This window comes from Syngnathus leptorhynchus, chromosome 1, assembly GCF_054491065.1.
Source record: "Syngnathus leptorhynchus isolate UIUO chromosome 1, UIUO_Slep, whole genome shotgun sequence".
Taxonomy (NCBI): domain Eukaryota; kingdom Metazoa; phylum Chordata; class Actinopteri; order Syngnathiformes; family Syngnathidae; genus Syngnathus; species Syngnathus leptorhynchus.
Genome location: NC_141195.1, coordinates 4,178,851 through 4,199,788, shown reverse-complemented (window position 1 = coordinate 4,199,788; position 20,938 = coordinate 4,178,851). Strand labels below are relative to the sequence as shown.

Sequence of the window (20,938 nt, the reverse complement as noted above, 5' to 3'; positions counted from 1 at the left end):
CACAGTTGATCGCAAATGTCAGTCATTACTGGTTACGATGCTTCAAGCAGCACATGCAGTAGTTGGCCAAATAAACAGTGACAGGTGTTCCCCAGAGTCTTATCCAGAAATTCATATATATTGAGAGATTCTATACAGATTACCGTAGATTCCAAAATGTGCTCCATGGCTGCTCAATATTGAAAGCGAGCTCATGTTTTATTTGTGTGTTTGTTTCTGATGACAATACTTGAATGATACCAGACGTTTCCATGACGGTTTATAAGATCAGATCAAAGGCACAGGAGAGATTATACTTATATTATATTTATTTGTTCTCTTATGTTGCATTCCTTGCGCAAATTGTAATAATTCCCCCCAATCCCAATAACATTGCTCATTATTCAGTTTTATCAAATCAGTCAGCAGTTATATAAAGTATACAGGATGTTGTTTTAACGTGAGCAGAAGTTTCATACCAAACCATTTTAACTTGAAGATGAGTCTATTTGACCCATAATATAATATGAGGGTCAACTGTATTACGATAAGAATGTGTATTTGTCAGAATGGGGTGGAGATGGGGCTCAACAAAATTGCTATTTTTGTTTGGCGTACAAATCAGTCATCTTTAAGAAGTCTATATTTTATGAAATATGAATGAGAGTATTTAAAGAAATATTTTCTAATAGTCATAGGGGACGCTGTACGGTTTTCAGAAAGGAGGACGTTGAACCCTTAAAACATTGAACATTAAAAAAAAATGCGGAAGACCGGAAAGTAATATTTCATACACAGCTGGATGAAGACGAAACTACACACACTATTTTCTCAAACACAGATAGGATTTTTACGAGGTTTCTAATAAATGGATATTTCGTAGCCTGGCCACCGTTAGTTCGCATTTGCTTGTCTCAATCAGCCACTCGAGGTGACTTAAATATGCATCGCAGCAAGGGCTTTTAGTCTACAGTGTAATACTAGTCATCGAAGAAAGCCATTGAAGCAGTTGTGCTGTCTGCACTCTGTTGGTGTCTTGTCTAGTTCTAGCAATGTAATAGACTACACTTGAGAGTGAAAATCACCAACCCACGGCATGTTTGAAGCACAAATGTAGACAACAAAACACACATATTGCTGATGATCCACTTTTTGACATTAAATTTACTTTGGATGTGAAAAGGATTCAAATCATCAACTCTGCTTTATGTGCAAAATGGAAAAAATGGAACCGATGACATTTTGGAGTGTTCGAAGTCGTGAACTGTCATTCACACTTTTTTCTTTGTATTACTGTTTCTTGATAGCCTCAGCAATAAGTGACCATTTTTACTTAGATTGCATTTTAAAATGATGTTTACATTATTTATTTTTTTGAATACATTTTGTTTTCTTGATTTTACAGACATGAAAAAGACCAACGTAAAAGTTCCGCATTCAACAATTTTTACAGATAAGTTTACAGTCGTGAAAACGTACACGAGTAAATGTCGCTCAGAGATTTTTTTCCCTTGTATGTGCGAATGGTCAAAATGTTTTTACACCAGTGCTACATTGGGCAGCATTAGAAGAAAAAGACCTTGAAATATTATAAATGCATATTATAAATAGATATTTATGAAGAGATGTTTAAGGTGAGCAGGAGTGGAACAGAGACAAAATGAGCTCTAACATTGTATGGGAGTGCTTTTTGTTTTTTGTCCATATAAAGAATCATTAGTGAAATGGCATGCATGAATTGACACCCATCCCAGCAATCCGAAAAGAGAGTCCACTCAACCCCTTCCCTTGAGTTTTTGAGCCTCGTCGACATTCCACCTCATGAGCTGCCATATTTTGGGGTTTATTCCCAGTGTAAATAAGAGATGAGAGCCAGTCCCCTTGACACAATCATGGCAGTTCAAGGACATATTCTTTTCAACATGTAAATGTCAGCAATGATAATACAAGCAGGCACGAGTGGGGGGCCTTTTGCAATCCACCACAAGGCAACACAAGTTGGAGCGTATGCAAGCCTGAGCCTCTTTATAGCCAAACGTGCGCTTTAATTGTGTATAAAAACAACTTCAACTAAGAGAGCTGAAGATCAGACAAATGAGTAAAGGACAAACATTTGCATTGTGTGTGTGTGTGTGTGTGTGTGTGTGTGTGTGTGTGTGTGTGTGTGTGTGTGTGTGTGTGTGTGTGTGTGTGTGTGTGTGTGTGTGTGTGTGTGTGTGTGTGTGTGTGTGTGTGTGTGGCTGGCTCGTGCCGACTGTTTGATTATTATTTGAAAAAAATGGAATCAGATATGGAGAAAGATGACATTGATCTCTGTAGAGTTTCTATAAATGTTGTGTTTGTAAAATGCGATACCATTCAAAACAAAAGGTGGGTTACTTTTCCGGCTTCCATGTAAATTCTGGGGTGGCCACATGGTATTTGGAGGGAAAATGGACAATAAATGTAAAAAAAAAACAAAAAACAATCATATAGATAAAATTGATAAAGCTGGTGATGAAAAAAAGAGCCTAATAATAACAACGTCCATTGTTGTAAGTGCAATGAGCTAAACTTCCTGTTCTCCCCATTGTAAAACCTTGTGTACGTTTCTGTGTGTTCCTCCTGTAAATGGGTGTAGTAGACCTGGTGCATCATGCCATGTAATGTGATGAATGATTAATTATGACCTAAAAATACATTTCAATCAGGAAAAATAAAATACAAATACATACGAACCTGATGTGGACATTTTATTTGGTATGCGGGATACTTACCAAATACACAATAGTGCTTTGTAGGATCCTTTGTATTAACTCTCATGATCACAACTCCACATCAGACAGGGCAGGATTTGAACTTAATCCATGCCACTGTAATTTTCATATTCCCCATCTGTCAGCCTGCCCCGGGGCCAGATGTGGCTACGTCATGCATTTTACCACCACCAGTGTGAATGTGTGAGCGTATGAATAGAGTAATGCAACCACTGTTAGCGCTTTGAATGTGCTCCAGGAAAAGCACAATATAAATCAAATGCATTATATTTTGGATGACTAGAACCACTAACCCCTTTGAAATAATATTGTATTACAATCAAAACTTGTTCATGATTGTCTTATAGAAAAGTAGAACCACTTGACTTTGGACTTAACATGATCTCTTGCTGAGACAGCTCAAATCAATCATACTCATGCAGTCCATCAAGCACTCATTCATTTACTGTGACTATTCTATTGTTTTATTGGACGGTTAAAGGATTCTTTATGGCACTTCTTATCATTTTGATATGTACAAAAATATGAAACATCACAACGGTAACCTTGGAGGAGATTAGGCAAGGACACATATCAAGAGTTCTTTAAAAAAATTTGAATGTTCTAGCAAAAAATGACATTTGCCCAAACTTCACAAATTTCACACTTTAATTTTATTCGAGTTCCTTAGATCAAAATAAGGTCTAAACATATTCAACAAGTTATTATTATTATTATTTTTTAAAGCGGTTGTATTTTGTCAAGCATACTTTAATAAATTTTAAAACATACAGCATACATCATTTTAAAAAATAAATCTAAAAATAAGAGGACCAACATCTATTGCAATAGATAGCAAATATAAATATTTTCTGTTGGGGCAAAACATTTTCTCTGCTTTTTCATATAAACTTTGTTGAAAACAAAAAAAGTCACCATCCATAATTGAAATTAAGGATTTTATTAGTAGACATTCTCTTGTCCATGACTCCATCAAGCTGTCCACAGTATGCCTATATGGTCCCCCACCAAAAAATAAAACATCTGGTGGTATGTCCACACCAAAGAAAATGCTTTAAATACTATAAAAATAAATCAATTGCACAAAATAATGTGTCATTCATTTTGCATGTGATTACCTCTGTGTAACACGAGTACACAAACAACAACAATCACAGATAGTCCAAGAGAAGCAGGGGATAAAATTCAACAAAGGAAATGGGAGAAATAGCAAAAGCAAACAAACAGAAAATAAACAACAACAAAAACCCTTTTGACCTTGACGGTTCAAATGTTGCTATGTGCGTTAATGAAGGAGGGCCTTGTACCATTTTGTGTTAAATACAAATTTTCTGCATTTCAACATTGCACCCAACTTTAGTGTTTTGATTACACCTCACATAGGCTTTGCCAAAGAAAAAGGCAGATGTAACAGACAGAAACTACATGTACAAATAAGTCTAAAGGGTGCATGTGGTTAAGTGCTCTAAAATAAATACAGGCAGGCTGTGGGGGGGGGGGGGGAAGACGTGGAGTTTGGCCACCGTTCAACAAAATTCATGTCTGCGTTTTACAGTATGCAATAGTCAAACAAAAACAACCATTGTCCAGATTTTCTTGCTTTAGCTGTTTGAAATTTCTTCACTATTACGACCAGTCAGCACAAGAGCTGAGCTTTTTTATTTTTTTATTATTATAATTATATTATTTTTACATTTTTACAACATTTTCACTTGGAATGTAAAATAAGGATTTAATTTATCCTTATTGAATCTGCTGCATAATGTAGAAGACAAGGTGTCACATTACCAATTAGGGTTGTTCTCTTTAAGTGTCTACACCAAAATAATCTCAATTTTTTTTTTATTTATTGTTTTTTACACTGGAATGGAATCATTTGGCAATTTTTCAACATCTTAAACATTCAGTCGTGTGTGTTTTCTTGACAGCAAGGTAGCCATATCGTACCAACACTTGATACTCCTCATTCTGTTGTTCAAGCCCATGTACACACAATTTTGCATTGATATGACACATATTCCGTCATGGGCCGTTCAATAGTGATATATGGAAGAAACAATGAGCGATGGCAAACAGTTACAGGTAACGCAATTCAAGTTGATGTACAATCCTTTATGGGGAAGAAGCGAGCAAGTCAAGATGAGTCAACTGTGCAAGAGAGGCCTCTGTTTGTAAGTCTTTCCTATCTGCGCTGGATGTGTGCAATAGTGAAGGGTTACATTTTAAACGTGTCCCTCCAGCTTATGACAAGGCGTGTGGAAGAGGTGGAAAGGGAACAAAGTGAAGGCTACTAGTCTCATCAGTAGATATCAGGCAGGTTTCTGTAGTTTCTACTGAAGTAACCACCTGAGTAGTTCCAGTCCTGGGCACCAGTGTTCGGGTTGGTGCCCAATTGGAACCACCTTCAACGACAAAAAATAACGAATGAAAAACACTAACATACAAAAATTAATTTGCAGCACACTATGGGAAAAAAACAGCTGATTGGTGCGCACTTCCGTCCATTGACTCAAATGCCCCGTTTCCGTTAAACATATTCACCAATTGCTAGTAAAATTCCAAGACGACCAAATTACATCAAACACCAACATTTGCCCTAAAAACGTAAGTTATCAAGTGCAAAGGTAATATTACGGGTGAGAATAGCAGTGTGAGCAGTTGATGTATTTGTGCAATTGGGGTTTGGTTTTTATCCCTGAATGAAGGATTTTAGAGGCATTTGAAGTGCTTTTTTTTTTTCAATTGACAAAATTGGAAACTGCTTGTCACATTGCTAGTTAGTGTGTCAGAGTAAGACTGTGAATGTGTTACATAGAGAAAGAGACCTAAAGCAAATTAACTCTCCACAAACCTTGTAGACCACTCTTCCTCATTCTTGGCTCTCTGCTTTCTGGCTGCTCGTTGTTTCTCTTCCAATCTCTCCTTCTCCTGGCTTGCTTCTTCTGTAAAATCACAGGAGTGAGTCACAAAGTGGAGCCGTTTGTGTCGTTGACATGAGGCAGTTATGCAGGCAAACAGCAGGTGGCGACAGCGTTTCATTATCTTAATCTCGTCCGTCCGTCCGTCCGTCCGTCCGTCCGTCCATCCATCCATCCATCCATCCATCCATCCATCCATCCATCCAGTGAAATGGTCCCCCGTCAATGGCATGTTGCTTATAGACAAACAAGCATTCAAACTTGCACTCATGGACAAAGAACATGCAAATTCCACACAGGGGGGGGGGGATAGAGCAGAGTTCTCAAAGCCAGAGGCATTTCTTTTTGCTAAAACAATGCCAAACAGAGCCCAACAAAACACTAGCTGGTTGTAGACAATGCAATTACCCATTTTGCCATTCTCCATGGCTCGAATGTCAGGTCTGAAGCGACAGTCTGTCGGGGCCAAAATGGCCTCCATGCCTGGCTCCAGCTCGTTGAGGGACAATGCAAAGTTGGTGAAGTTGTACATCTGAACATAGAGAGAAGTACAAAGAATTTGTTGAGATTTTGTGCACACAATTGTTTTTTTCTTCCTGCCCCTTTCAATACCTGAGCTGAGTGAGCCGGTCGAGGATCTATCCTCCAGAGCAAGGTGCTCCCTGGTATGACCAACACGGTCTCTTGGACCTCTGGCATGTCATCAGCATCATCATTTTCGGAGCCTACTGGCTCCTCCTGGTGGATGGGAATAGTGTGGATTGAGAAATCACATGGTTAATCATCACATTAGCCGTTCTACCAAGAACATGCTCATGAGGAATTCTGCATCGACCCAAGAGAAAAGAGACTCGTGTGATTCTGACTCAATTAATCAATTTACACGTTTTTGCTTCCTGTTGTCTCCTTTCTTCTCTGCCTTTTTGTGAGCCTCGTAGGACAGAGGATCAATACTCCACATGCACTCCGTCCACTTCCCATAGATGACACAAAGCTTCTTTTTACTGCACAATGACAAACACATGAGGAAGATCCGCTTACAAAACAAGCTTTCTTGGAAAACTTAACACAACATATTAGAAATCATATAATGGGTGACAAAGTAAAAAGGCTAACCTCTTGTCCTGGATGTATCCCTCCACTTTGTGCAGCTCTTTGCCAAACATCCCACAAGGCTTGAAATTCAACACACACTTGTCTCCAGTGCTGTGTAGACAAGAGTATAAGCATTTAACACCTCTCCATAAATTATGGTGAACTGTATGCAACCTAAATGTTACACGTTGCACACCAAAACAAAGATGTCTCATGGCATAATAGGTTATTCATGACTGCAGAGCAGTACATCCATTTACCTGTGGTTGACTATTTCTACTGAGCCATACTGCTCTATCCATAGTTTGCCTAGGATGATGTTGTGCACGCAGCAGTTAGGGTTACTCCACGTGTATGCCTCATTGTGCCTTAGATAGAGGAGAAGGAAGAGGAAGACACATGAGACACAGATGGGACATTGCCACAAGGAATACATTTAGATGAGGAAAGTAACTCCCACATTTCTTTGACATACTTAAGTAGCTCGAGAGTGATGGTCCCTTTGGGCTCTGCCTCAACACTCTTCCCCCAGAATTTGAGCTTGGGGTATATGGAGCCATGGAATACATAGTCTCCTGCCAGGCTCTCAGCATGGAAGGCACTCACTGGTGGATGATGGGATACCTGTTCTGCTAGCAGCCGGAAGCCCTGCTCCTCCCTGTGTAGACATGCAGGAGCATGAAGGGTGAATCAGTCATGTTAAAAAAAGATGTGAAGATGTACATGTCTATACCTGGTGAGTTCATAAGTCTCCCCAAGAAGAGGGTTGAAAGGTTTTCCAGTTCGCTCCCACTGAGATGCAACCGCTGACACGGCAAATGCAGCAACAGTCTGAAGAAACAATTATAGACAACATGTTTAGATCACTCACGGGAAAGCTTTTTCAATGAGATTTCTCTCACAGGTTTGGCTATTTAGTCAAGCTCTTCTGCAACCCGCGGCTCATCCTTTGGCTGTGGCTCTCCCTGACTTTGGAAAATCTATTTTAAATGTAATTTTGCCCGTTTGGTTTTCAAATTATATTGAAATATTAAGTTTATGGCGCTTTGATAATGTTAAAATATAAGTGATTAATATGCACCACAACCGCCAATGTGAGACACTTGGGCCTAAGATTGAGATGGTTGAGCCCTGGTAAGAAAACCATGGATGAATCCAACAGAACAAAAGTTTCTGAAGAAAAAGAAAACAATGTTGATGCAACATGCGACACAAATATGTTAAAAACAAACATCACTCAGATCGCACAGATGCCAGCTGTGGAAAATGAAGTTGGCGTCTACTGCCCTGATGTAATGTCACTGTACGCTGAGAAGCAAAATCTTTTCAACCAGGTAAAAAAGGTTAATAATTAAACGCTTGACTTCATCATGAAAAATGTAAGGCGGACTCATCTCAGACATTTGTAAAGTAAACTTCAACCAAGCACCACTTTTAGGAACGTTATTGTTAGTAGGTAAACTGTTGAGTTCTCTGTAGCAGCTAATTGATTTCATAAATGCAATGCTTTTATTTATTTTTTAAACAATGGCTTAGTGGTTACACTGTAGCCTCAGTTTAAGCATCCAAGATGTATCTTGCATCATGTTGATGAGGAGGCAATTGTCCAAAAGACAATTGCAATTCTGTTTGTGTGTTTGATTTCTTCACATCTGCTGATCCATGCAACTTAAGCGGGATACACAACACACAAGGTGGTAATTGTGAAGTAGTTCACGCAGTTTGAAAGTAGTCCGAGTGTCTGACCTGCATGCGCTCTGTGGAGTCAGACAGCAAGCAAGCTCTGTTGATGAGGTAAGTGTGTTCCATGTATTCGGTGATTCTCTGCAGGAAGCTGAGGGGCTCGTTGAAGACAATGGGCATTGTGATCTTGGAGAGTTCCTGAAAAGGTACACATAATAAGAAGTGTGGAGATGACTTGGCTTATTGCCAACACTAACAGTTTTGCATTAGGAAATGCAAAGTAATTCCTTGCACAATCACAATGATGAAATGATCATTTCCCAAACTTGTTTGTCCCTCGGTAAGAGTAAATCATAGCTCGGGTAAATACGTTGATTTGTTGTTGGTATTGTTTCGAGCACTCACATTCAAAGTGCTTCTTTCTCCTCTTCTTCACACTGTTTGACAGATAACTGCTTATTGTTACCTACCAGTTGTGAGTGCAAAACCATGTTTGAGAAGTCAATGGCCTCTCTAGTGCAGTCTGAATAAAAACAACAATAACAAAAAAGAGGCTGCCCATGAAATTTGCTTGCAATTTATTTACTTATGTATCGAGAATACAGTACATCTTCTTGTAGTTTTAGTTTAATTCGTTTCATTTGTCTCCTAAAAATTTGTGGTTTTTTGAGTGGGTTAGAGGATGCTTTGCACCAAGTTTGGGAGTCATTGAGTTGAAAAAAAAAAAAGTTAAGAAACGTGGGGAACAAACACAAAAAGTTTGGGAATGACGAGCATATTCAGTAGAAAAAAATAATCAATGAGTAAGATAGGATACATTCCAATCCCTACCATTCCGATGCATTTTTTTAGGATACTCCAGACACTAATAGTGCTTCTGGAAAACATGGGTGCAGGTAATGACGTCCTAGAGTGAAAACAGGGAAATAAAATGACCATTGATGAGTGGAGAGAAAACAGAATTAAAAAAAGAGGCAGACCATCTTTCGAATCTGAAACTTGGGATCCAATCAGCATTTAGTGGCTCCTAATTAATTTATAGATAAACGCAGCAAGTCATAGGGTTCCCAAATGTGTGGCCTCTGATCCTCATGTTTGTAATACATTCAGTCCATAGGTGTCAAAATCAATCGATAAATGCACAACAAATTGCTTATCAAAGTGCCATTTTTAGAGCCATTTCTTAACAAAAGAATCTTGTGATTTTAGTAATAATTATCTGATTTCTCTAGTCCTCCATGAAAGCAGACATTTTTGTATTCATTAGAAAGACATTTAAGACAAACCGCTTTTATTTGGTAAAACAATGGACCAGGAATCCATATTGTGTGTAATTGTTTAGCTGTTTTTTTTTTTTTAGACACTAAATACAAAATATAATCGTGGATGGTTGCAAAGAACATGCACCGTCGTTGATTATATTAAATACAGTCGTGCAAGTTTTGCTGCTCTTTCTGAAAGATTGATGCTAAATTCTAATTAGCATGTCTGGCTTTTACAAAAGCATTTAGGTCGCAAATATTTGTGTAATCGTTTGTTTTACATGTCAGTTTTACAGTTAATTACAGTTGGGAGTGCCAAATAGCTTGAAGAAAGAATCTCTTATTTGCAGAAGTGTTTGCTACGTGCATGTTTACAATCATGCACATGGCGCACTTTCCTAACTTCGAGCGCCACACCCAACAAAGCTTGTCTCTCAACCCCAGTTGCATCACTTTCATAGACTGCCTTGCAAGCAAATACAATCTAGACAGGGTTTTGGCGCCCTCTCGTCACTTCTTAGAGCATTCTCGAAAGAAAAACGGATAGGTTCAACAACAAATTAAAATGTGGTTAGGCGATGGATTACTGTATCTGTGCAACTCTATCAGATATAAGTACGCTCAGGCCTAAACAATGCATCAGCACAAACAAAGTTTGGAGATAATCAGAGCACGCTGTCCAACAGGTCTGTTATCAGAAAAAGGAAGCTTGTTTGTCCATTTGGCAGGAAATGAAAAGAAACCGGAGCACGCTTTTCACCTGCCACTGTATTTTCGTATCTCTGGAGTGTCACAGGCAAGAACACAAAGTATGAAGCTACAAGCATCTCTGTGCGTCCACCTATATGCTGTATCCCCAAGCCTGTTCATGGTCATGTCTGGGGTTGGTTAGGTTAAGGCGCAACAAAACTAGCTGAGGGTAGGCATAGGCAGACATCCTGGACTGGAGAGCAAGTCAAGTATGAGTGCAAAACTACCAATGGCTGCCCACAAGAACCTCAAAATCTTCAATATCCAATCAAAGTGAATGAACAGCCACTGTCTTAATGATGTACTTACCTGGAGGTAATAATTTTTGACAATTTTTAACCATGCCCCATGCCCATGACAGTAAAGCCCGTTTCAGACTGAGTGGTTTCTGGTGGAGTTCACTCAGCTACAAATACACAAGCGTGCCTGAAAGGTGCTGCAGGAATGCAGCAGTACCTGTGTTTCTTGACACCGTTCTCTTGTGGCTTTGATCCATTGTTCTTGCTGCTATCAAACACCAATGCATCTTTGTAACTGGACTCTGACACCCCTTCATATGACTCGTCCGAATCTAGGCCTGTGAAGCATAATAATCACAACAACGTAGATATGGTAACATGGCAACTAAACAGACACTAGGCACTGACCTGTAACGGCGTCGAAGAACTCCTCCTCATTGCTCATCTTCTGTCTGACAAATCTGACTGTTGACTGGTCAACCTCTAACACATGGTCCCTCTGATGACAACCTCTGAGTGTTCTTCTGGATAGAAAATGGTCGGCCAAGGTTCCCACTGGATCGTAACAACAGCAACAGCACAGTATTTGTGCTTGGTTTCCACAAAATGCTTAGGATGGATGCTTATGGAGGAAGAAGAAGCACACCAGTTAATGTCTGCTGTTGATGAAGGTGAATGTTAGCCAAAACGATGTTATTGAACATATTGATTTGCTTTTTGAGGCAAGGAAGAAATAGAAATATGTGGAGACAAAAGTAGTTGTTGAAAAGCAACATGAGAAAAGAAATTCTGACCTGACTAAGTGACAGGGGAAAAAAAAAAAAAAAAAAAAGAATATTTCACACAAGATTTTTGTGGGTGTCTGTGTATTAATTTGTGCCTGTGAGTATAATTTGTGGATTACATGACATTGCAAATACCCTGTAGTAGAGATGCACCGATCCGATATCTGGATCGGATATCGGCCCCGATATCAACAAAATAGATGGATCGGGTAACGGGAAAATGCAGCCGATCTGTGAGCCGATCTATATCTAATCTATTAATTATTATTAATTATATCTAATATATTAATTTAACCTATTGGGACGCGGGCTACGTCATACGTCAGCAGCACGTGTGCCGCATACCACGAGCGTTTTCTAAACAAACGCAAACATGGAGCGAACGAAAGAGTCAGCTGTGTGGAGGTATTTTAAACTAAACACGCCAACTACCTCGACGGCAGTTTTTAATGTCTGCAAAGCTAATGTTGCCAGGGGTGGTGGTAGTACTGCTAGTTATAGTACTACCAATTTAATTAAGCATCTCCAGAAACACCACGCAACGGAGCACCAGGAGTTCCAGCAGTTGGGCAAATCAAAGCGAGCGGGAAGTGGACCTACACAGTTAACGTTAGCAGATGCACTGCAAAGACGGGAGAAATTCCCAGGCAATAGCGCAAAAGCTATGAGAATTACAGAGAAAGTGCTGGAATTCATAGTTTTGGATGGACAACCGATGAGTGTTGTTGAAAACGACGGCTTCCGACGTTTACTTGAGCACCTGGAGCCACGGTACAATTTGCCATCGCGCAAGTATTTTTCTGAGACCGCACTGTCAGAAATGTATGAGAAAGAGAAAGTATGCGAACACTTGTCACAAGAATTAAGAGATGTAGATGCCATGAGCTTCACAACTGATATCTGGAGCTCGGAAGTGTGCCCCATGTCTATGTTGAGTTTAACTGTGCACTGGTTAGACAGGAATCACACCCCTCGCAGTGCCGTGCTGCAAGCTAAAAACTTCCCCGGAGCACACAACGGTGACACAATTTCGACTGCCATTAAGGCAATGCTTGATAAATGGAATATTCCGCTCAACAAAGTGCATGTCATTCTCAGGGACAATGCCAGCAATATGAAAAAGGCCATGGAAAAGATGGGGGTGTGCAGCTTGGGCTGTTTTGCTCACACACTACAACTCGTTGTTAACGAAGGGCTACTGTCTCAGCGAAGTGTGAGCGATGCGATTGCAAACGGCCGACAGATTGTGAAACATTTCAAACATTCTCCACTTGCTTATTCACGGCTATATGACGTCCAACTCCAGATGCAAATGCAACCTAAACGCTTACAACAAGACGTCAGAACAAGATGGAACAGCACCTACTTCATGATACAGAGTCTGCTGGAACAGAAGCGCACACTAGGTGCCTATGTTGTGGATTATGATCTGCCCACAACACTGACTGCTAACCAGTGGGCCTTGCTGGAGAAAACTAGCACTGTTTTGGAACCATTTGAAGAGCTGACCAGGAAAATAAGCTCATCCACCGCCTCCACTGCTGATGTCATTCCAGCCATCACTGTCCTCAACCGCATCCTGACCAAGGAAGATGAGGCAGATGCTGGCATTAAAACGATGAAAAAGACCCTGCTCCAAGCTGTCAAACAACGTTTTGACTCAGTAGAAGATGAGCCTCTGTACGCCTTGTCCACTTTGTTGGACCCAAGATATAAGGACAGGTAAGATATTTTAAGCTAACATACTCAACAGGCCGTGAGCTATTAGCTGTGATATAATCACAACATATTACGGTCTGAAGTGAGCTATTGCTTTTATATAACAGATACCAAGTATGGCAATATGAAAGTTATAGACACCTAAGCTGTTCTATGTCTATTTCAGATACTTTACAAGTGAGACTTCTACCAAGCATGCAAAAGATGCACTGCTGAAGGAGCTTGAAGACAGGGGCTTGACCAGCACAGCAGGAGCAGCAGAGGCTTCACAGCGACCAGAGAAGGCCCCTCGGATGGAGACTGCAGCAGAAGCAGTAGCAGCTCCAAGCAAGAGCAGTTTCATGGAAGCATTTGAGCAAATTTTGGAGGAGAGTGAGGATGCAAGTGCAGCAAGCAGCTCAAGCCCTGCAGTTCAACTGAATGAATATTTAGCTGAGAAAACCATCACTGCATCAGACAGCCCATACAATTACTGGGAAGCCAACAAACATCGGCTACCTGATCTTGCTGCTACTGCCAAAAAGTATCTTTGTGCCCCCTGCACTGGTGTGGAAAGTGAGCGATTGTTCAGCACAGTTTCCAACACTGTGAATGACAAGCAAAACAGACTGACTGCAGACAGAGCAGAAATGCTTGTCTTCTTGACAAAGAATTTGTCATTGCTGCTTAAGTGAGCATTAATGAGAGGGTGAGACTGCACAAGTTTCAGAGCACTTGTTTTCAGGGAGCACTTCTCATTGCTGCCTAAATGAGCATTTAGAGCATCAACAGGTCATGAGTGGTGTGAAACGGCACCTAATGTTTACATGTTACTATTTCTTTTAATATTTGGTTAGTGTGCTTGATCACCCTTTCTAAACTGCGACATTTGTATTTTTTTTAAGAAGTTTGTCTTGAATTTAAATGCTGATACACTTTATTGCTGCTGTTGCACAATTTTTGTTTTAATACAAAGTTCATTGCATTAATCTGCTTTATCTTGTTACATTTTGTCTTAGGAAAGAACTGTGTAGTCATGCCTGATGCCATTGCCTTTAGTCTTTTCTGTTCCACATGTAGAGGTATGTATTAAGTCAAGCATAATATCGGATCGGTATCGGGTATCGACCGATACGCAAAGCCAAGGCATCGGTATCGGTATCGGAACTGAAAAAGTCGGATCGGTGCATCTCTACCCTGTAGTATAAATTCTAACTTCTGTACTCTACAAATATGATATTTGTGGACATTATGACTTGTATGTAAATATCTAATCTTCGATATATTTAGGAAGTTTAAAATTTAAAATGGTGTGTATCACAAATCCAATCACAGCATTTGAAATAAAGTGCACTTTTGATGTCACAGTTGGCAGCCTCATACATAATCTATATTTATTGGCTGCACATGATAACAGCACTTTCCAGCACCTGAAAACACCTTATTTTCTTGGACTTTTGCATTCATTAAAATTAATTCTAGTTGCTGTGGGTTATATGCACACAATGCATACAGTTTCTGAGGTTTCATTATTTTTTAACTAAAAATTTACGATAGTGGTTTAGGTACACCACATTTATTCCCGCAATCAGCATAATTTCGACAACCGTAATCACTTTGGTCAGTATACTAAGGATATGTTTATCATCTCTTTGCATCTCTAACTGCAACTATCCGAACAGACTTTAATCACACAATGGAATCACATGATTTTGCTCCCTCCCTAATCCAAGCAGCATATTCTAGATGTATAAGGCTAAAAGGACAAAAAGAAAAAAAAGAAAGTGGTGTGACATTTTTATTGTGACAGAACTCACATGGTAAATAAATACAAGGAGTGATGACTGATACTCTGACATTTTGAACAATATGATGCTTTCACGTTTGATTTAGAAATTGTACTGTATGTCTAATGAAAATTCTGCCCAATAACATCTTAGGCAACGCGATGACCAGACACTGTGATTTTATAATGAAGTCACTACTGTTGTTATGAACAAAAGGCGGTGACAAAAAGTTCTCATTAGGACAAAAAGGAAGTCATCAGCGGCTGATCTCTAACCTAGATCCATGTCCAAGAAGAAAAGGTTAGGGCAGGATGTTCCCTCCTTCATGAAATCAATAAACAGTGTGAATGATTGGAAAATTATATATTGTTTGACCTAAAATAGAAGCCTTGTTACGAATGGAAAGCGATTAGCACTAGGGCTGCCAAGGTTCGTCAACAAGTCATGACTGTCAACGTCCCAATTCACTGATGGGTAATTTAAAAGCCAATTTATATTTTTTATTTTATTTTATTTTGTTATCATTTATTTATTTTTTATTTATTATCACTTTTTTAAAGTTTTGTTTTTCCTCTAAAAACAAATCCAGTTAAATCCAGTAAAGACCAAACTAGACTTGTAAATGTGGTGATGAAAAATAAAATAAGGTGGCAAAAAGAAAACAGAGTCAAGATATTGAGCGCTAAAAGACCAGTTAATACTGAGCAGAGACAGAACATACACACATCTTTCTTCCCCTCACACGCACCTACCGAGAAACGTACCACAAGTCCATTTCACATGAGCAACAAAATCACAAGATTTGTAAAGAGAGAATGAATGTCAGTCGCCCGCAAATTAAGTGTGACCTCACATATTTAACCTACAATCAAAAGACCAAGCTTGTGATTTAGGAAGAGCTATAATCAAGAGTTACTCAACTGGCATGTCAGATAGTTACGTTGAGAATATTAGCAGGATGTCAGTTAAGTCTGTAATCCTTTCTATAACTTGCTATATAAGTTTTGTCATACCTAAATAGTTTTTTGATACTTTATAGCTGGTATCGTCAGATTTACTCGTACTTGGTACTACTTGACCCAATACCTTAAAAATGAAGCAAGTATCAGCCCAATACCTGATATCGGTACCGTCCCACCCCTAACTGCAATCCAATGTCAGAAAAAGCAACTGTGCAATGTAAGAGATTGTTGACAAGTTTCTCCAGGCACATCCTGTCATTTCCGAAGTAAACCTGACTGCCAAGCTTTATTGAAAAACAGACTCATCTTGCTCAGGATCAAATAAGGCCGGGAGGAAAAATAAACAAAAAAAATCAAGTTTTGAAGTCACTTTTGAAACACTGTTCCAGGAAACTGAATCGCGCTGCGAGTCCATTCTGATGACTAATTACTTCTAAACTGGCTTTTTACAGAATGTGGCAAAATGCCTCAAAGTGTTCCTGAAGTCATGTGTCTTATGCAGAAGGATATCCATTCATTTAGAAAAGGATGCTTGATTACTCACACGCGCACAGACCCACGAGCATAATTAATGAAATGTTCTGTGCGAATTGGCACATTTCATTTTTATAAAACAATTTTGTTCAGCAAATTTCAGTTTTCTCGTTTTTTTTCTCGTCATGATGACCATCCCTAATTACTAATACATTACATTTCCACAATTTGGACCATTTGCCTTAAGATAGACTCTGCTTGGGGCGAACACTGTATATATATTTAAAAAAAAAAAAAAGTGTGGGGGAATGAGTTTTGGATAGCTTGTGAGTAATACCGCTAAGGTATTGAATCACTTTCCAGTTTACAAAGGTTAAGGTTAAACCACGCAACAACTGACAAAGAAGTTCATAGAGGCATCAATGACTGATAATAGATTTTATCACGCAGCAATTAGTAGTTTCTCGGATGCTTAGTGCTTCATCTTAAACCAGGGTGGTTACACAATGGGACACTTTGGGACAAACAAAATAAACTGACTGTGTGCACAAAATTGCCTGTTATTTCTTTCCCAAAAACAGATTAAAGAGAACGTAACAAAATAATTGAAACGGAACATCACTTTTGATTTGAAAGACGCGAATGCATCAAATTAAGGCGAATCCAATTATGTCACTTTAAAATATATTGAGGCACATATATTGAATCGTATTTGATTGGAATTATATATTTATGAAGGAAATGCCAGACTGTACTTTATTCAAATGTAAAATGACAACTACACCTAATCAATCAGCAACTAAGAAAATATTTATGTCTTAATATTAATAGTATAAAAAATTCCTATGGCATTTATGGGAACATGTGGTAGTCAGACAGCCTTCAATCACAGACCCCACTCACAAAAAGTTAACATTTGAAGAATATTTGACATTGACATCTGTCACACACGTGCCCATTAGTTTGGCTACTGCTGCAAAATTCGACTGAAATCTGTTGAAATGTGGCCTTGAGAACATGCGTTTGCAAAATGTCTTTCTTGTCCCAAAATTTTAACCACACGTCAACAATAATTGGAGAACAAATTCTGCCACTCAAGTAGTAGTAACCATTGATCCAAGAACAAATATACAGTATAACTCCCTTCCAAAAAGCGTTCCTATTGTGGCCTAATTGGACATTTGACATTGATTCATTATGGAGAGATAATTCAAGAGGTCTTCTAGTCTTCACTACCATGTTCAAAGGAAAATATTTTAACATCTTCTCCCAGTTTGACAATATCTTGCATTATTGCTGCTGAGCCACAGCCTGATTGTGTGAGGCTTCGCAAAGTTCATTGACACTGGGCCAACTGGGCCAGTACAAATTTCATAAAGAACAAATCATAAAAAAATTATGTTTAGAAATTTAATACTTTGAGTTTTCTCTACTTAAATCACAGTCTGATGACCAAGGCTCGAAATAGGCAGATTCAAATTGCAATTTGCGAGTGAAAATGCACATTTTCTACATAATGCCGACACATTAAAAAGCAAAATTGGGATCAGGCATTTATGTGGCACAATGAAAAGCTTAACACACACACACTATGTTGTGAGCTATACTATTACCAGGGAGGGAATCCATTTATACTATGGTATTAATTTTTAGGTCATATAGCCCAGCCCATAAATGATATAAAGATCATGGAAATGTTTGGAAAAATGAACTTGCACAAATAAATGACTTTCCTAGACATCGCAGCCGCTGTAGTCAGTTAAGACCACATCAAGAAATATGCCCTTGATAATAGAATACAAAATAATTAGCTTTGTTTCTTTGTTGTTGATAGAAGACAATTATCACTGCTATCATTTTGCCAGTGTAAAATAGCAAGGAGTAGGTCATAAAACATTCCCCTCAAACTTTGTAGAGTGTGGTGCCAAAGCCCAAGAAGAGCCCAGAGAATGTTAAAGAGGTGGATAAAGGGTATATAAAAGAATTTATTTTAACCCATTGCTTCACTGTGGTATTATTGGAGCTGTCTGTTCGCCATTCTCCATGAACTAGGTAGTCTGCTAAAAACAAATTGAGATGTTTTATTTGATAAACTGTTACAAAGTAAACAAGTCGTTAAAACATGCAGGCTTTACTTAGTACTGTCCACACATAATGGTTGCAACAGTGTGTGCGGGTTTCTAGGTACAGTAAAATAACTTCCCAATGGACTTCAGTGTCAATTACCCACAATAAACCTCCTACAAAATGAAAACAATGGGTTTTCTGCGGGTCAGATGTAGATTTTAATGGAGGAGGTCACAAGTTGAACAGGCATTGCTGAGGCGGTAAAATTCCATGGGAGGAAATTTTAACCAACACGCTTGAGATAATAACGCAGATGTTCCCACGCAGATCAGTGCAATTCGTGCAAATCTACATCAATCTATAGCACATTCTGTCCCATTTCCAACTTGGGGCTTATCTCACACTTGACGTTGAACGGATCTAAACTTAAACTTATAGACAATCAGTGTATGCCATCATCGGATTTATCAACAGCGGCCAACAACCTCCATTCAGTGTTGCCTAAAGACAAAAAACAAAAAACAAACAAACAAAAAAAAAAACACTGTGACTGTCCCAAATGCTGAGTTGGCTGCTATCATTAGCAAGTACTGTACAACAATTCATCTAGCTAACACATCATCACCGCGATCAGACTTCAGTTGTCTACGTGGTATGAATTCCCGACGAACAACTTAAAGAGTTATACTTTATCATAACGATATTGGCCAGCCAAATGTCCGATCCAACACTGACAGGACATCATAGTGACAGCTAGCATTCACGTTAGCGTTGCGGCTAAAAGTGAAGAAAGCTACCTAGTACAGAAGCGTCCATATCTGAGATAACAGACCATAAGATGATCAGCCATGACACCTAAAAATATATAAAGACGGAAAAGAGACGCCATGAAAACACGTCTTACCAGGATCGCGTGGGGAGTGTAAACTCTTTGACAAGTCCCGAGAAAGAACTTGCAGTTGAGCTTTGGGTCTGACACAGAAGCGGAAGTGGCTAGCCGCGGGGAAGGCAATGGAAGGAAGGACTGACATAATAGACAGCCAATCATGCCCGTGGGTGGGAGCACGCTGTCCAATGACAAGACATGTCGGTAGCAAGAACGAAGTGGGTGGGAGCAGCATCATAATGTGGTGCAATAGCAGGCAGGTCACAGACACATCCCGAACGAAATAAAAAAATATATATAATAATAAAAAAAAAAAAAATACTGTGGAAAATGTGTTCCATCTTTCCTGGTTGATTTGACTGATACGCGCATCTAAATAGAGTACAAATACCAAATAACTATACCTAAGCTAAATATTCTGTACTTTATATTTATGTCGACTTTTGTTTCACTTTAAAAATAGGGGGGATTCAATAAAAATAAATTTTGCAGAGGCCTTTTTGCTAATGAGAAAACGTGGATGTTAATTTGTTTTCTAATCTATCATCAACAATGAATCTTGCCAGAGATTGTGCAAGCACGTCTCTTTTAAAAAAAAATGTGTATGACCTACATAGATGGGATGAAATATTTTCTAAAATTTTGTATTTGTCTGTGTACAACAGCATACAGAACTAGGTGAATTTGCTTTTATGTATTTTTTTTTCTTCTGCCTGGAATGTTTTTTTTAAATGACAATGGTGACATACTAAATAAAGATTTTGTGATGTTTTCATCAGCCATGATTTAATATTTTCATTTTCTATTTGGACTCACACATTTAGAACAATGCTGCTACATATCTGAATGATGTTGTAGTTCAATGTGATGCTTTCATGTTGTTGCAGGCAGTACAAGAAATACAAAAAAAACATTTTTGTTCAACAATTGTTGTGCAAAAAACATGATATTGTGACGAAAAGAAGTGAAAAGAGAACAGAAAGGGATGGACAGAACATTAGGCAGCAACAATGAATGGTCTCCATTCAAAACCATGCATTGATTCAGACGCACAAAGAGGCAATCAAACACAACACATAAATATGCTTACACCAACATGCAGAAAACACAAATATGCTCACGGGGAATTCAACTGCAAGAGTCTGTCTCAAAAAAGAAAGGAAAAATATGTTTCTTATCGTGAACATCATTGGAAATGACTAGTATGTTTTAAGCATGTCTTTACATAATTGAGTGAAAGTGTACCTCTTGAATAATACACTAATTTGAAAAAAAAACTTTACCAACAAGTTAAAAGTAAATAAAATAAAAGTTGAATAAATTAGTTAATACAGAAGATCCAATATTCTTAACAAGATAGAACCGCAGGGGACAACACTAGCTTCACACCACTGAGCCAACTACAGTGCTAGAGCCCAGAACATTGACTGAGCCGTATGAGGTCAAAAAATTACCCAGTATGGATTAATTGCACCAAAAAGTATGACTTATTTACGACAAATAATTTGGATTTCAGGCGGTGCTCTGGGGCACTAGTTAAAACTTCTGCCAGTTCAGAGGTGCAGGGTTTGATGCAGGGCTCTGGCCTTCTTGTGTG

At 38.8% G+C, this 20,938-nt stretch overlaps 1 protein-coding gene across 1 annotated transcript; it reads right to left on the bottom strand.

Annotated features, from left to right (window-relative positions):
- Positions 1-3,659: 3,659 nt before the first annotated feature.
- Positions 3,660-19,455, bottom strand: LOC147061449 (oxysterol-binding protein-related protein 2-like). Its single transcript, XM_085912552.1, has 14 exons — positions 19,360-19,455; positions 11,091-11,237; positions 10,900-11,020; positions 9,263-9,338; positions 8,495-8,629; positions 7,482-7,579; positions 7,224-7,406; positions 7,009-7,116; positions 6,770-6,859; positions 6,537-6,657; positions 6,266-6,391; positions 6,062-6,185; positions 5,587-5,677; positions 3,660-5,137 (listed from the first exon to the last, which is right to left on the bottom strand). Exons 2-14 carry the CDS (start codon positions 11,125-11,127, stop codon positions 5,035-5,037), a joined length of 1,413 nt encoding a protein of 470 aa, XP_085768678.1. The 5' UTR covers positions 11,128-11,237; positions 19,360-19,455; the 3' UTR covers positions 3,660-5,034.
- Positions 19,456-20,938: the final 1,483 nt, after the last annotated feature.

Excerpts from the sequence above, each read along its gene's own strand:
- LOC147061449 (XM_085912552.1), bottom strand. The coding sequence starts at position 11,127 with ATGAGCAATGAGGAGGAGTTCTTCGACGCCGTTACAG. Across the intron at positions 6,392-6,536 it reads ACAACAGGAAGCAAAAACGT|GAGGAGCCAGTAGGCTCCGA; the intron begins GTAAATTGATTA and ends CCCATCCACCAG. Across the intron at positions 5,138-5,586 it reads GAGGAAGAGTGGTCTACAAG|GTGGTTCCAATTGGGCACCA; the intron begins GTTTGTGGAGAG and ends TTGTCGTTGAAG.